At 29.1% G+C, this 14227-nt stretch overlaps 2 protein-coding genes across 2 annotated transcripts; both read right to left on the bottom strand.

The window, feature by feature from the left end:
* Positions 1 to 470: 470 nt before the first annotated feature.
* Positions 471 to 8409, bottom strand: LOC122272702 (uncharacterized). Its single transcript, XM_071188235.1, has 3 exons — positions 8185 to 8409; positions 6671 to 6850; positions 471 to 1953 (listed from the first exon to the last, which is right to left on the bottom strand). The coding sequence occupies exons 1-3, from the start codon at positions 8407 to 8409 to the stop codon at positions 1720 to 1722; spliced, it is 639 nt and encodes a 212-aa protein (XP_071044336.1). The 3' UTR covers positions 471 to 1719.
* Positions 8410 to 9557: 1148 nt separating this feature from the next.
* Positions 9558 to 10189, bottom strand: LOC107441961 (uncharacterized; the record flags this gene model as incomplete). Its single annotated transcript, XM_043056631.2, is given in 2 exon segments — positions 9558 to 9854; positions 9925 to 10189. Coding segments are annotated over 2 exon segments (562 nt in total), but the record flags the coding sequence as incomplete, so codon positions are not given.
* Between the last annotated feature and the right edge of the window lie 4038 nt (positions 10190 to 14227).

The following is a 14227-nucleotide window of genomic DNA, read 5'->3' on the forward strand; positions in this document are numbered from 1 at the left end:
ACTTTCACCAACGGAGGTGCGGGAGTGGTACTGCTCCTACCTGATGATCAAAAACGAGAGTTCGCAACTGGTGCTGGAAAAATCGCATCTAATTTTACAGCAGAATTGATAGCCATTTCTACGGCTATCGAAACGTACATCAATCTTGAACCTTCGGAGCAGCTTAGTGGTATCACCATCTTCAGCGACTGCAGGTCTGCCTTACAGGCCCTCAGCAAAGGTACCTCAAGCCTTGTCCTGAATATCATAGAACAACTTGGACAACTTCAGCGCCTCCGGAAAAATTGCTTCTTGCAGTGGATTCCCGCCCATGTGAACCTAGAGTTTAATGAAATAGCTGATTCCTTGGCTAAAAATGCCAGAGATCTAAATCAAAACTCAATCCCAACCACGTTGGCAGATGCAAATGCTTATGCAAAATCAAGACTATTCACCCCTTTAAAAATCAAAGCCCACGATCAAATAACTAATCTTGACATCGATAGGAAGACAGCCACTACTCTCATCAGACTAAGAACAAAACATCATAAAAACATGAAAATTTCTACAGATAAGACTAGAAAATATCAAAACTGTGGCAACTGTCTTAATGTGGAACTGACACCATATCATGTTTTTAACTGCCCTGCAGTCGCTGCAGGCCTTCACCTCTTAAACTACCCCACAGAAGAGGATTTGTATTCTTTTAATGCCATAGAAATAACAAAAACTATTCAAGCACACCATGAAATATGATTCAATAGAGGTTACGACACCAACCAACACACAGTCATAATATAATTTATATATACAAGAAAAAAACATATTACTAATGGAAGACAGTTGATTTTTTTTATTGGGATTACTTTGGTTGCTTAATGAGCAGTCCCATGTGATTTAGCATTTTGAATGTTTTTTGCTATGTTTTTTGAAAGCTGGCGCTTCCGCTTAAGTCTTTTTCCTGCAGAAAGAGGTCTCGCACCAGCAAGGAGTCTCCTGCTACTCCGAGATGCAGATTTTCTTCGGCTTATTGAAGTAGGCTGCACCTTAATGCGCTTTGTTCGCCCAGTTGGAGGTTTTGCTTTTACAATAAATGTGCTTTGCAGCTCTCTTGCAGTTTTAACTTTCTTCAGGGAGCTTATCAGCCTAGTTACTGAATTATTTTCTAATTCATCAGAAACTAGGCTGGCAAGTCTGTATAACTCTCCCTTAAGTTGAGCCTGCAATTCTTTTGAGGCTGGTTCATTTTTTTCTTCCTCCAATTCTGGATGAGAGTCTGATGTTATAGGTATGGGGTTTGATATCAAAAGTATCGGACTTTAATTGTTTCTTGAATGATCAAATTCTTCGAAAAAGGAAATGTCCGGGCACTTGCTTCCGCAGGCTAATAATGCCAATTGATGGCGATCTTCCTGGGATATCGGGGGTGCATTGGGGAATTTAATTTTCTTTTGGTCCATCAAAAAGCATTGATGCTTGCAAAATGCCCCAGATACCCCAGCTTTACAGGAGCAAGTGCCTATGTTGGCATTCACCTCATAAAAATTAACACCACTTCTTATCTTAAATAAACCCTCATTTTCACATACTATATTGGTAGTATCAAATGACGTGGTTCTTCTTTGAAGAGTCGCATAAACATTCATACCATCTCTTTTTCTCAAGTAGGCGACATCAAGGAGTCTTTTTTGTATGTAGGACTTCCAGACTCCAATGCAGAATTCTACCAATGCCACAACATTAAAAGCTTTGGTTCGACAGAGCACTGTCTTTTATTATGCGAATTGAAACTTCAGCATAATTATTTGTGTTATGCTGACGAGTGAGTTTATCCTCTCTAAAGAGCAACACCCACTCGTCTCTGCGCTCATAAAATTTTTCAAATCGTTTTATGAAGTCTGGGAACTTGCTCCTTTCTTTTAAAATGTTTGATGTGGCCTCACTCAATTCTTGCTCAGAAGCAGCATACATCACCTACAAGATACAAAAAGTTCACTTTCTTACACATCAGCATTTTAATCTTTATCATGAAGTTTTACTCAGATTGTTTCAAAAAAAATTTTATGTCACAAGATATCCATCATAGTAGACTTTTTCATGTTGAAAGGTACTAAACAGGGTTCGTGATTTTTTTTTACATTTAAATCGGATTTTTTTATATTTTAAATCAGATTTTTTTATTTTTTATTCTAATACATTGTAAGAGCTTTAATTTATGATTAAAAAAACTTTATAAATGTTTTTATCAAAATTAAGTTAATAGTAAAACTATATTATAACAATATTTTAGAAGTTCTAACTTACTAAAATAATTTTACCTTATATGTAATACATAGCTTCGAATACATCATAGCAACCATTTTGAAACAAATGCATGATTGAAATTTAAAGATTAGTTGAAATAGAGAATTTAAAGAATACTACAGGGGTCTGTCTAGGTTTTTCTGAGAGGTACTTATTTTGTGAAAATTTAGACATAATTTGTGAAAATTAAAAAATATATAAAAAATTCAACACAAGAATATGGTAAAAATATGGATTTACTGTTTCTTATGAGACACAAAAATAAAATTTTAAGAAAAAGTATTTTGTGAAATTTCCTAAAGTTGAATTTGTGAAGGTACCGCTAAGCGGTTGTAAATTTGGCTTGGACAGACCCCTGTTCTTTAACTATTAAAATAAAGCTTCAATTAGCAAAATATAGGCATAATTTAAAATTGTGGTTTTTTTTCCCCCTCTTATAAATAATATGACAAAATATATGCAAAAGATTGTGTTTGTAAATGAAGTCATTCATCAAAAAGTAACTAAGTATTTTATCTATACAATTTAATATTAAAATATTCATTTTTAATCCTGTATCAAAATAGATAAGTTAAGCTAAAAAAATTTTTATGTACTCATTGGAATTTTTCTTTTTCACAAAATTTCTTCATAAAAAAATCTGATGATGTCAAAGATGCTGTAAACATATAATAAGAAGAAAAAAATACTATTTACCAGTTAATAACTCTACTGCTTTAATTAGACTTTGGAAGGGAAGATTAACACTATATAAAGGAAAAAATATCTGAATTCATCAGCCTTTTTCTTTCTTTCTATTTTTGGCAAATTAGGGTAATTTCTTTCTAATATAACCTCACGCTTTAGAAATATACATTTTCCACCAATAAAATATAATGTAGATGTTCATTCCATGCTTTTTCAATCAAAAGGTAGAATTTTAGTTAACATTATTTGCATTTTTTCATGTTTCCTGTCAAAAATTCATGTTTATTAATTACTTTCTACAGCTATGCAAGTCTATATTAAGACAGCATTAAATGTGTGCTTTAATCTGTACTTTCAATCTCAAGAATCAAAAGATTTTTCAAATTGTAATTTCAAATGTGTTGGAATTTTACACTAACAAAGAAAGAAAGTAATTTTGCTAAGTAAAATTAATTAATGCAGCAATTTATTTAAATATATATATAAATCAGTTGATTTGAATCAACAAACCCTGGTACTAAAATTAAATTATATGTATGTGAATGAACCTCTCAATAAAGAAGGGAAAAGTAAAGCAATGGGAAGAGTAATTGTGTTTAATAAAAAAATGCTATCTCTAATAAATATTGTTAATTCATACTTATTAGATATGCTATGGGGCAAAAATAGTTGTTTCTAATGTAAATTTTTCAGCTACCTAAAGTAAAGTCTGACTTATGTTTAATGATTTAACTTTTTTTCCGTTAATAAATCATACATACACTCATTAATAATTATCTAAAATATTACATTTATCTCATAAAAATCAAATGTTACAAGTTTTAAAAAAACGTGAATCACATAATAAGTAATATATTGGAGAAATAAAATTATTAATGGCGAATAAGATAACATTTCTTTCAAAGAAACAATATTCGATACACAAACACACCAAAATTATTTGCATTTGCGATAAACATAGTTTTATGCAAATATATCTATATGTACCGTATTTTTCGGCGGAAGAGCCGCGGCACTATCGAAAAAAAAGTTGTTTTTTCCCTACATGCGGCGCTTCCGACGAAATATTTTTTTGTAGCAAAAAAATTTGTCAAGGAAAGTTATTTAAGATGAAATGATTTTCTGGAAGAAAGACTATTAAAAAAAATTAATAACGAAGTCGAAGAAATATTCGCCCGTATCGCGATCTGCTGCAGAACATAGCCAATTTTTAGCAAATTTTCGGCAGCAGCCTGTAAGAAAATAAATAAACGAAATAATAATTTTAAAAAAACATCGCATAAGGAGAAAATTTAAAAGCTATGCATCTTGTATCCACCCCCAGCTTAAGGAAAAATCGCAAGCTAGAAATCTATTTAGCGCCTTGGCAATTGTAATTGCGCCTTGGCAATTTAGCGCCTTGTACAATTAATGCGAACAGAAAAGGAAGAATAGGACCCTAAATCCGACACTCACGGGACTGACGAAATGCCGAACTTCGGATCTCTTTCGGAAATTCCAATATGGCCCCCAAATATTACTATAATTCAATTCCACTGTTAATTTCAGAAAAACCAATAAATTTAGTCAAGTTTCGATCGTAGATTATGATGGGGTGAATTTAAAACTGGCTCATCTTCAGAGAAATTTTACTTAATCAAAATAATAATCTATATAATATAATCAAGAAGAAATCCTATGAAGAAGAAATAATCGTTTCTTCTTTGGAGCGAGATCATAGTTCTCGTTTTTTCTTTTAGATAACATTTTGTTTTAACAGAAAACGCTTACCTCGCAAGAAAAAGAAGAAAAAAAGCTAACAGGGAACTACAAAAAAATTTTTTTTTAACAATTAATGCTAAGAAACTAACAATGAATAACAACAAAAAACAAGCTAAAAACTAATAACGATAAAAAAAAAACAAGCAAGCAACAATTAACAAGAAAAAAAAAGCGGCAAAATAAAAAAAAATTAATGAATCGAATAAAAAACCGCAAAAGGGATAAATTCATTTTCTTGTCCACGTGGTAGTTTCAATGTCAACTGGGTGTGGCCAATTAATGGTCAAACAGAGGAGGGAAATTTGGGGGCAAATCAGTAAAGCACAAGCACAGCTGTCAAGATTGATTGATCAGTTTCTTCCAACTTCCATTTCTTTATTTTGTTCATTGGAAATGCAGGTGTTTTTACTTCTCACTTTATTTTAAACTGCTTTAGAAACAGATGTTTCTTTTGATACAGATTTATTATTTTTTTTTCTTCAAGCTTCTTTTTTATTTTTAAAAGATGAAATAAAGTAAGTTACTTCAACAGAATAAAATTCAAAATAAAAAGAATATAGCTGATTTTTTTTGTCTTATCAATATAAATTTCTTAAAAAAAAAAAAAGAAAACGAAAAAGATTAGATCAGATTAAGTGCCGAATTTTGGAATGCTGGATTAGGGGTCCCATACCCTTTTCTTTTCCCCAACCCCTTTAAAATATAACTGATTGATTCCTCCTAAACAGCTCCAGTAGAAATGACACGTGGAGGAGGTGGGGTACACCCCACTTTTAAACATTTTCTTCTCTCTTTCTAAGTTGAGTCACATTGGGTTATTTCCATTGAAGGAGAGGGCATTCTACCCACTAAAATTCCACCCTCAAAGATTGTGAATTTGAAACTTATTTCCCCTTCGTTCATTCCTTCAGAATTTTTTTGGGGCCTGCTTAGTTATTTCTTATTCTTGTTATTATTAGTTATTTCGTTATTATTAGATGCTTCGTTATTATGAATTAGTTTTTCCCCAAATTCTTAACGGTAATAAATTTCAAAATCTTTCTTTTAATAAATTTTTATTTTATTTTTCTTATAAAATTGTTTTACGGATTTCTGTAATCAGTTCAGCCTTAATTCAGCTACTGAACATATAAATATTTTTTTGCCGTTCTTCTGTTTTTTGGCTCGGTGCCAACTGGTAAGAACAACTTTATTTTATATAGTTTTGTTGTTTTCTTTTCCTTTTTTTTTTGCTGAAAGAGAAAACTTTTTTTGTTGCTTTTTTTTGCTGAAAAAGAAATTTTTTATTATAATTTAGAAATTAAAACTTTACTTTATGAAATGCATAAAAATATTTAATTTTTTATTATACAGATACTCTAAATGGTAATTTAAAGGTCTCTTCTAAAAGGATGCTGATATGCGCGGCTTAGCACCATTGCGGCGCTTGCGCCGGAGTGGCGCTTACTATAACTTTTTTTAAGAAATTTTCATTTTTATCGAGGTGCGGCGCTTGCGACGAAGCGGCGCTTTCGGTATGTATTTATTTTAATACGGCATGTATTTATTTTAATTATTGAACACTTTTCAATTCCTTCTTTAAAACATATTGAATTGGAACTAAATTGCACAGATATTGTGGAAGAATCATATTAAATATTTGAATATTATTTTCCAGCCATGCTATATTATTATTTTCCATGTATATTTATGAATATTATTTTCCAGCTATAAAATATTTTTATCAGTTAACATTCAAAAACCACAATATTACAAAAGTATTAGAAAGTATAAAATCAAAAGAGAAAGAAATTTAAGTGAACATTTTTGAAACATAAGTTAGGATAGGTTTTATTAGCGCTTCGTATACCACTATTTTGGTCTTTTAAATTACATGGAATTTCAGCAACTTGCTGTGATTTTTTTAAATCAAAATATGTCAAAAATATTCTAATCTTACAGCTTGAAAGAGTCTCATCAAACGTGGCCTTTCATCTTTGGGAATATTATGTGTGAAGAGCCAACGCCAATCGGCCTGTGCAAAGTGAAAATGGCAGAGCAGCCGATTACTTGTCTCCCAGACTTTTTTTAATGCTCCTCTTTCAGCTGATGAATCATCAGTCATAACTATTTCCGGATGCTATGGATAAAATCAAGAATTTAGTCATTATTTTTTAATAAATTTCAACAAAAAGTATTATTTAAACTTATTAAGAAATCAAAAAGTGAAATTAATTATAATAATTAATGCAAATTGAACAGATTCTTTCTTTACTTTCAAGAAAAAACTATAGAAACTGGCAAATCTATATAAACATGGTGTGTAACATTTTTAAAATGTGCTTATTTTTCATTTACATTTCTTAAAAACTCTTAAGTGTTTTTTTTTATACAGGGTTTGTAAAATATGCTTAATTTTCTACCTTTTAAAAAGAGATATTTTATTTTGCTGTGTCGATTGTTGTTCTAAATTACAAACAAATGCATGATTTTGCCAATTTTCTCTGAAATATTTATCAGAAACTAGTTATTTTATCATGATTATGAGAAGTTTGTACAAATGTTTATGAAATTTAATGATTTTATGTTCATAAATTAAGAACTTTAATCTATAGAAAAGAATTTTTATTACTGCACGGATCCTAATTATGATTTTTTTTTCGGAAAGTGATTAAAAATATTTTTTGCGTGCTTAAAAAGTGCTTATCTTTTGTTGAAAAATCTGGTTATGCATTCAGCATAAAGCTAATACTAGCAATTTATACTTATTTATACTTTATCTTACTTGGTAATGCTTTATTTACCTAATTATAATATGATAGTAGTGATCATTATGGAGTATAATTGATAATATCTCAGAATATGTAGTGGTACTTGTAAAAATTATTTTAAGCCAGTCTAATTGTCTTAGGAACTTTTTAAACAATTTTTTTAAAATTGACTAACCATGTTAAGAAAATGACAATTATATTCTTAGGTATCTATATTTTAAATTGCTCCATAAAAATCATTAGTTTTAAAAATTTTCAAATTTGGGCAAAAAATATATAAATAAAACCTTTTTTTTAGCCCACCACAAACCTTTTGATTTTTTCAAAATTCTTTTATTAATTTAAAACAAGTTTACAGTGACTTTTTAACCAAATTGAAGTATATGTATGCACCATGTATAAACATATCGTGAATACAATTTACTATCTCCTGCTAAGAAAAGTCTTGAAATATATTAAATTCGCATTCTCTCCATATTTCAAAGGTGAGGGAAAGTCGTACAAGATGATGAACCAGCTTTTGAAGGAGAATACTACTAACTGTATTAATCATTAAACATTTATTGGCTAAGTATACCACTAATTACATCTGTAAATGCAGTTGATAAATTATTCTATCATTCTATTAGCTATTAAATCATTAAGCTAAATCACAAATATCTAAATACAAATAACTTTTTTGTAATAAATCTGAAAATCTTACATCATTCCCACCAAAGCATAAAGGAAAATTCTTCTTCAACAAGGCAAATGCGTTGATGTAGTTTTCCATGGTTTGTCCAGAATGTATTAAAACACTTATCGGAAGAGCTCCTATTTTGGTAGCAGCAAGCAGTATGGTCATTGTGGATGACAAGCCCTCACAACCACTCGTGGAATCTACGAAGATCATCTCTTTTGCGAAGTTGGAGTTATGAATTCTCTTCATGACTGAGGTGGCAAGCAATACGGACCAAGAATCTCCTTCTTGTACATCCCTATGTATATTAATTGCCCCTATGTATATTAATTAGACAGGATTATATAAATTTTAGACAATTCTTTTAAAATTAATTAAAAGGCAAAAATAAATTTAAGTTTTTAGAATGTAGTCCAATACTATATGGATCATGTTCCCTAAACATGTACTTTAAAAACTATTGAAAAAATCTATTAAAAATTTAAAAAAATAAATGGTGAGAAAAAATTTAATTATTCTGAATAGTTAAATCACAAAATAAATTGTTTTCATTAATAAAAAGAATTTTGAAATAATTTGCTTTCCTTTAAAATATCAATCTTTAAATTATCTGAAAAACTTTGTCTCTGAGTATTTGTGTCATTCCCTTGCCGAGAAGAAAATATAATTTTTAAATCAGTGTCATTGTTGGATACTTTGCACTACTTTTGATTTTGTTTAACAAACATAGTTTAGCTAAAGATTGAAGAATTATTCAAATATTTTGGTAGTATTTTAATTACCTGTTATTGGCATGTTCTTTATGCACTTATTTTTTATTAGAACTAAAATAACCATTAAGTAATTTTTAAAATACAGTTTTTTTCAAATTGATATTTAAAAAATAATGCAGCTGCTCTGTAATGCTATTATTGTGCTAAATAAAATAATTTAGATTTCTGTTATATCTTTGTTGTCATTCCCCTATCATTATTGAGGGGTGGGGAATGACAAATATTAGTTAATAACTATGCTTAGAATTGAATACATTATAATTTAATTAGAAATAGAATAATTTAGATTAGGAATAAGTATTAGGAATAATAAGCCTTTCTCAGTTCTCAATAATCATTTATTTGCAATATTTTCCAGATTAGAATCTTTTGTTTTTAAGAAATGTTTCTTACAATATAATCATAAGCAAACTACTTAATATGTGTTTTCTTTTTTCTCTCTGTCACTTATATTTTCTTGATAAGAAACTAATGGGAGAGAAAAAGAATATTATTATGGTGATTAAATATTAAATTACTAGCATTGTTTCATATGGAGCATAAATAATTATTAAGAATTGCTTGAAAAAATAAAAAAGTTTAAAAACAAAATCTAAATTTATAAGCACAAAAAAGATTGAAGTATTAAGGAATAAAATATTTTAAAAAAGACATTAAAAAAAGCTCATTATAAACATATTCACCATTAGCTTCGTAGAAAGGGATTTTTTCTTTAAGTTTTTCAAAAGGATTTACTACAGAACCTAGATGATCATATCTCCAGCAGTCATGCAAATATCTAATTTGCTCACAGGTAGGGTTTATTGCTGCATTTGCCAGGCTTTTAAAATCCTCTTCTACCAAGTATCGATTTTCATGAAATTTCAGAGCTTCAGCTACAGTCATACCACTTGAAAAATATTCATGAAACAAATCCTTAACCTGGGGGAAAAATACAATAATTTAGTTTTTAGAGTTACAAACTGCAAGAAAGGTATAAAAAAATATTTACCTCATCATTAACCCTTAACATTCTTAAAGCTTCAGCAGATGTTGTACTGTGGGAATGACAAATGCCAATCTTTATTTCTCCTCTTAAAGCAGGTTTTTGACGAAGGAAAATATCCTTTTTTACGATATTTTTTGTGACATTTTTTACTATGATATGAAGTTTTGCATTGCATGCAGCATTTCTTTTACACCCAACATACTTTTTAGCTTCTAAATTTGTTTTATTCTTTTTGGAATGTTGACATATCCACACTCTTGAGAAAAATCTGAAATAAGATCAAAAAAGTTCGATGAATTTATTATTCAAAGAATTCACTAAACTTCTCAACTTAGTTTAACATCTTGCATATATATCTTTAACTTGATATCTCATAAAATCAATAAAATTAAAACAAGTTTTGTTTTTAAATAATGAAAATAAGTGGATCAATCATGTAGTATTATTCTTTTCGTTCAGTCAAGATTAGGGATATAAAAATATGCACAGTAATATAAGTAGCAAGAAACGTAATTCTATATGCAAAAGTTATGTATAAAGATTTTGTCAACACAATTTAATTTATCAACTCATAACGAGCTACAAATTTTAGTAACCTTGCTATAAACAGTTTATTTCTAACTAGAATTTTTAATTATTTTGATGTTTAAAAAAACAAAACCATTAAGTACAAATTGACTTATTTTGCATTTCAATTTTATATTGATATTTTTAGGATTCAAATTTTATATTGATTTTTTCATAATATTTTCATTTTATCTTCTTCATAGTTTATCAAAAAAAAAAAGAAAATTATGTTCTGATTTATAAATTAAAAGTATTTCTTCCTTTGATTGGGTTTAATAAACAAAGATATAAATTAATTTCTAAATAAAATGATGGATATCTGCATCAAATTCTATTTATCTCTTGAATAAAACTTACTTCATGCCTCTCATTTTAATTATTTATGAATTTTTATTTTTTTAATTTAAAATATATATCATCAGAAAAATAAATAATTCAAAAAACATACCAATTAACATATCAAACAACAATTTGTATTTTTCTATAATATTCATTCTTTCTCAAAATTTTCAGGAGAGAGGAATAAAATAAAAAAAAATTAAAACGATTTAAATTAAACAAAACGTTTCGGTTTCAAAAAATGAAAAATGTTTTTTCCTACAACATTAAGGAGCTGAGAACTACAAAAGCTTGAAAATTTTTAAAGAATTATTGATTTTACTAATTTAAATTACACTCTTTAAGTAAATTGTGAATATAAAAATTATGTTGAAAATTGCACTCATTTTATGGCCACTCTTATAAATTTTTAAGAGAGTTTCAGAATAATAGATTAAAAATTATTCCAGTATAATACTTTTTAAGTTACTTATAGAATATAGAAGTGAGAAACGTTAAATTTATCAGCTGTTATTAAATTAAAAATATGACTTATTTATTAAAATAAAACATATTGCAGGGATGGCGAACCAATGGCACGCGTGCCATTTATGGCACGCGACACAATATTTTGGGCACTGCACCCGATCACAATTGTTGTTACACTATTAATTGTTATTACACAAATGTTTATGAAGCATGTGCAACAATTAAATTAAAATTCATGAAAAACAAACAAAATAATAAACAATTATTGATAATAAAATTAAAAATTAATACTAAAAAAAAACAATAACCGTAAAAAACAAGCTAACAATAAATAACTAGAAAAAAAAGTCATCAGTCTTGCCTAAACTAACATCTTACAACCTAATATAAGTTATTTGTCATCTAATCTGCAACAACAGAAGTCATACTGATGTTATTTTAAGTTGAATTACGTGTGTAACTGAGACATTGCAAAATGTTTTTTTTTTTCTTTTTTCAATGTAAATAAAGAGTTTTGAGTTGATAGTATTTAGTATTATTATTTTCCCAATAATCACGAAGTCAAAAAAATTTGACGGCACGTCTATGACCTCATTAAGCAATTTTTTAGAGAGAATGGCACGTTGGTGTATAAAGGTTCGCCACCCCTCGTGTAGGGTTTACCGGGCTGAGGCGCTGAATCTTAAAAAAGCATTGATGTGGGGTATACAGTTGAAATGTATACCGGGCAGTGGTACTTAACTAGACCTAGTATACACAGTAAAACCCCGCTATAGTGAACACGGTTTATAGTGAACTCTCGGATATAGTGAACGAAATGTTCGCTCCCGTACCTTGGCACACACGTATAATGTTATTTTTTGTGGATATAGTGAACCAAAAAAAAAAAAAAGAGAGGAAGTTGAATATTATGAACTTTTTTCTGTCTTCGACTGATTTTTTTTCTTCATTTTCCGGTAATTTTGAAATTTCTACATATTTTACATATACCGATTTTTAAAACAATCTATAGAGTGGAATGTAGCGGTAAGCATTTTTTCTGGTTTGTTTCTTTTATCTCAATTTCCCATCCCTAAATAAAGGTCATCCCTAAGTTTTTTGTACGCAAGACGAAGAGTAATAAAAATAAAATTTAACACATTTTTTGTTAATACACATTGTTTTTTAGTCATATTTGTACTTCATTTTATGGGTCATTTATTTAAATAATGTGTAATAAAAGGGTGGAATTCAGTACCATTGGTTAAAATTGTTTGCGGTATGGAAATAGTGAACTCCCGGTTATAGTGAACCTAAATTTCGGTCCCTTGAAGATTCACTATAGCGGGGTTTGACTGTATTTCGGACATTTGCCAAAGCAACTATGTGATTGTCGACATTCACCGCTGGAAGTCAACAACCACTAATTTCGGTCATTTACACATGCATATAGAATAAATAACACGCATTTTAATAGCACTCACATAAAAAACAATTACTAAGTCAAATTCATTTAAAATATCTAAATACTGATTACTGCATGAAGTCAGCACTAAAAAAATTAATAACCTATAAAAAAAAAACATAACTACATTTTAATGACGTTTTCACTGTGACCACAAAAACTCAAATCAAGTTTGAAACTAGCTATCACGAAAAGAAACGAATCGATATCCGTTTATCAAACTTTATGAATATTTAATACAGCACTTATTTTTACTAAAAATAGGCAATAATATAAAATATTGATGCATCAGTGTTTGTATGAACATTACGATCAATATAATTCCCTTTTTTAACTTTCAAACAAGTAATATATATTTTTTTTTAAAGTCAATTCCTATTTAGGACAACAGAGAAATTTTTTATTTTAGTTGTGTTTTATTAAATAATTAAATTTAATTGTCCCATATAAAACTAAAATTAATTAAATATAATGAATGAAATAATATTTGAAAAAACTATATTAATATCAAGTGTCATGCATTACACGTTTAAAGAAAATGTATTTGAACTTGAGTAGATGAATAAAAAATATTTTATTAACGATTGAGAATTTGAACAAGATAAATAAATATATATGGATGTTGTTTTCGACACTAGGGAGAGCTGCAAGCTGTATGCCGCTTATACTTCCGGGTTACTGTTTCCGGCAGTGGCGTACGCAGAATTTTTTCAAGGGAATTTTTTCATAATTTTCAAAAATTACTAAAAGAAATTCGAGTATGTAATAAAGCACTATTATTTCCCTAATTAAGACAGCTAGACAATTTTGACTTTTTATTTAGACAACATTGTTTAGTTGAATTTTGATTTGATTTTTTAAATTTAATAACATAATGTAATATCTTCTGAAAAAAAGACATATGGGTGGGAAGTAACACTTTGAGGGCCACTTCCACATTCATCAGATTTTGTTATGCTAGATGCTAGAAACGTTTTCTTCAACGGAAGTATCACATTTCCGTACAACAGAAAAACTTACATTGGTACTATATGCTGTCACTTCACTAATTTCAGGTCGTGATTTTTCTCAAAGTAATTAAAAATTGTTAAATTCTTGCGTTTTGACATCCTAAAGATCCAAGAACAGAAAATATGTATATATATATATTGGCGCAGAAATATCCGCTATGTTACTATCTCAAAGTTTCGAGCGGGTAGGAATAACTTCAACGAGCACAGTATCACCAATGGTATTGTTACTGATTTCTTCCCTGGTCAAAATAGTGGCGACGACGGGTTCGGCGATTGAATGAACTTTTTGTTAAGACAAAACAGATTTAGCGACAAGCTCCGAAAGACAAGCGGCAGAGATAACTCTTAGTCCGACTAACTAACTCCACTAGCTAACTATTCAAGTTTTATCAGTGTACCTATCCAGTGTTGGATATCTGCTCTTTCATCGCAATAGAAAAATAAATTGGAGGATTAAGTTAAATCTCAGAACGTA

This window comes from Parasteatoda tepidariorum, chromosome X2 (assembly GCF_043381705.1).
Source record: "Parasteatoda tepidariorum isolate YZ-2023 chromosome X2, CAS_Ptep_4.0, whole genome shotgun sequence".
Classification (NCBI taxonomy): Eukaryota; Metazoa; Arthropoda; class Arachnida; order Araneae; family Theridiidae; genus Parasteatoda; species Parasteatoda tepidariorum.

Bases quoted from the DNA above. Each gene is read 5' to 3' on its own strand.
- LOC122272702 (XM_071188235.1), bottom strand. From the start codon at position 8,409: ATGAAGAGAATTCATAACTCCAACTTCGCAAAAGAGATGATCTTCGTA. The intron at 6,851-8,184 runs GTAAGATTTTCA...TTTTATCCATAG, and splicing joins TATGCTTTGGTGGGAATGAT to CATCCGGAAATAGTTATGAC. The intron at 1,954-6,670 runs GTAAGATTAGAA...TGTATCTTGTAG, and splicing joins TGATGAGACTCTTTCAAGCT to GTGATGTATGCTGCTTCTGA.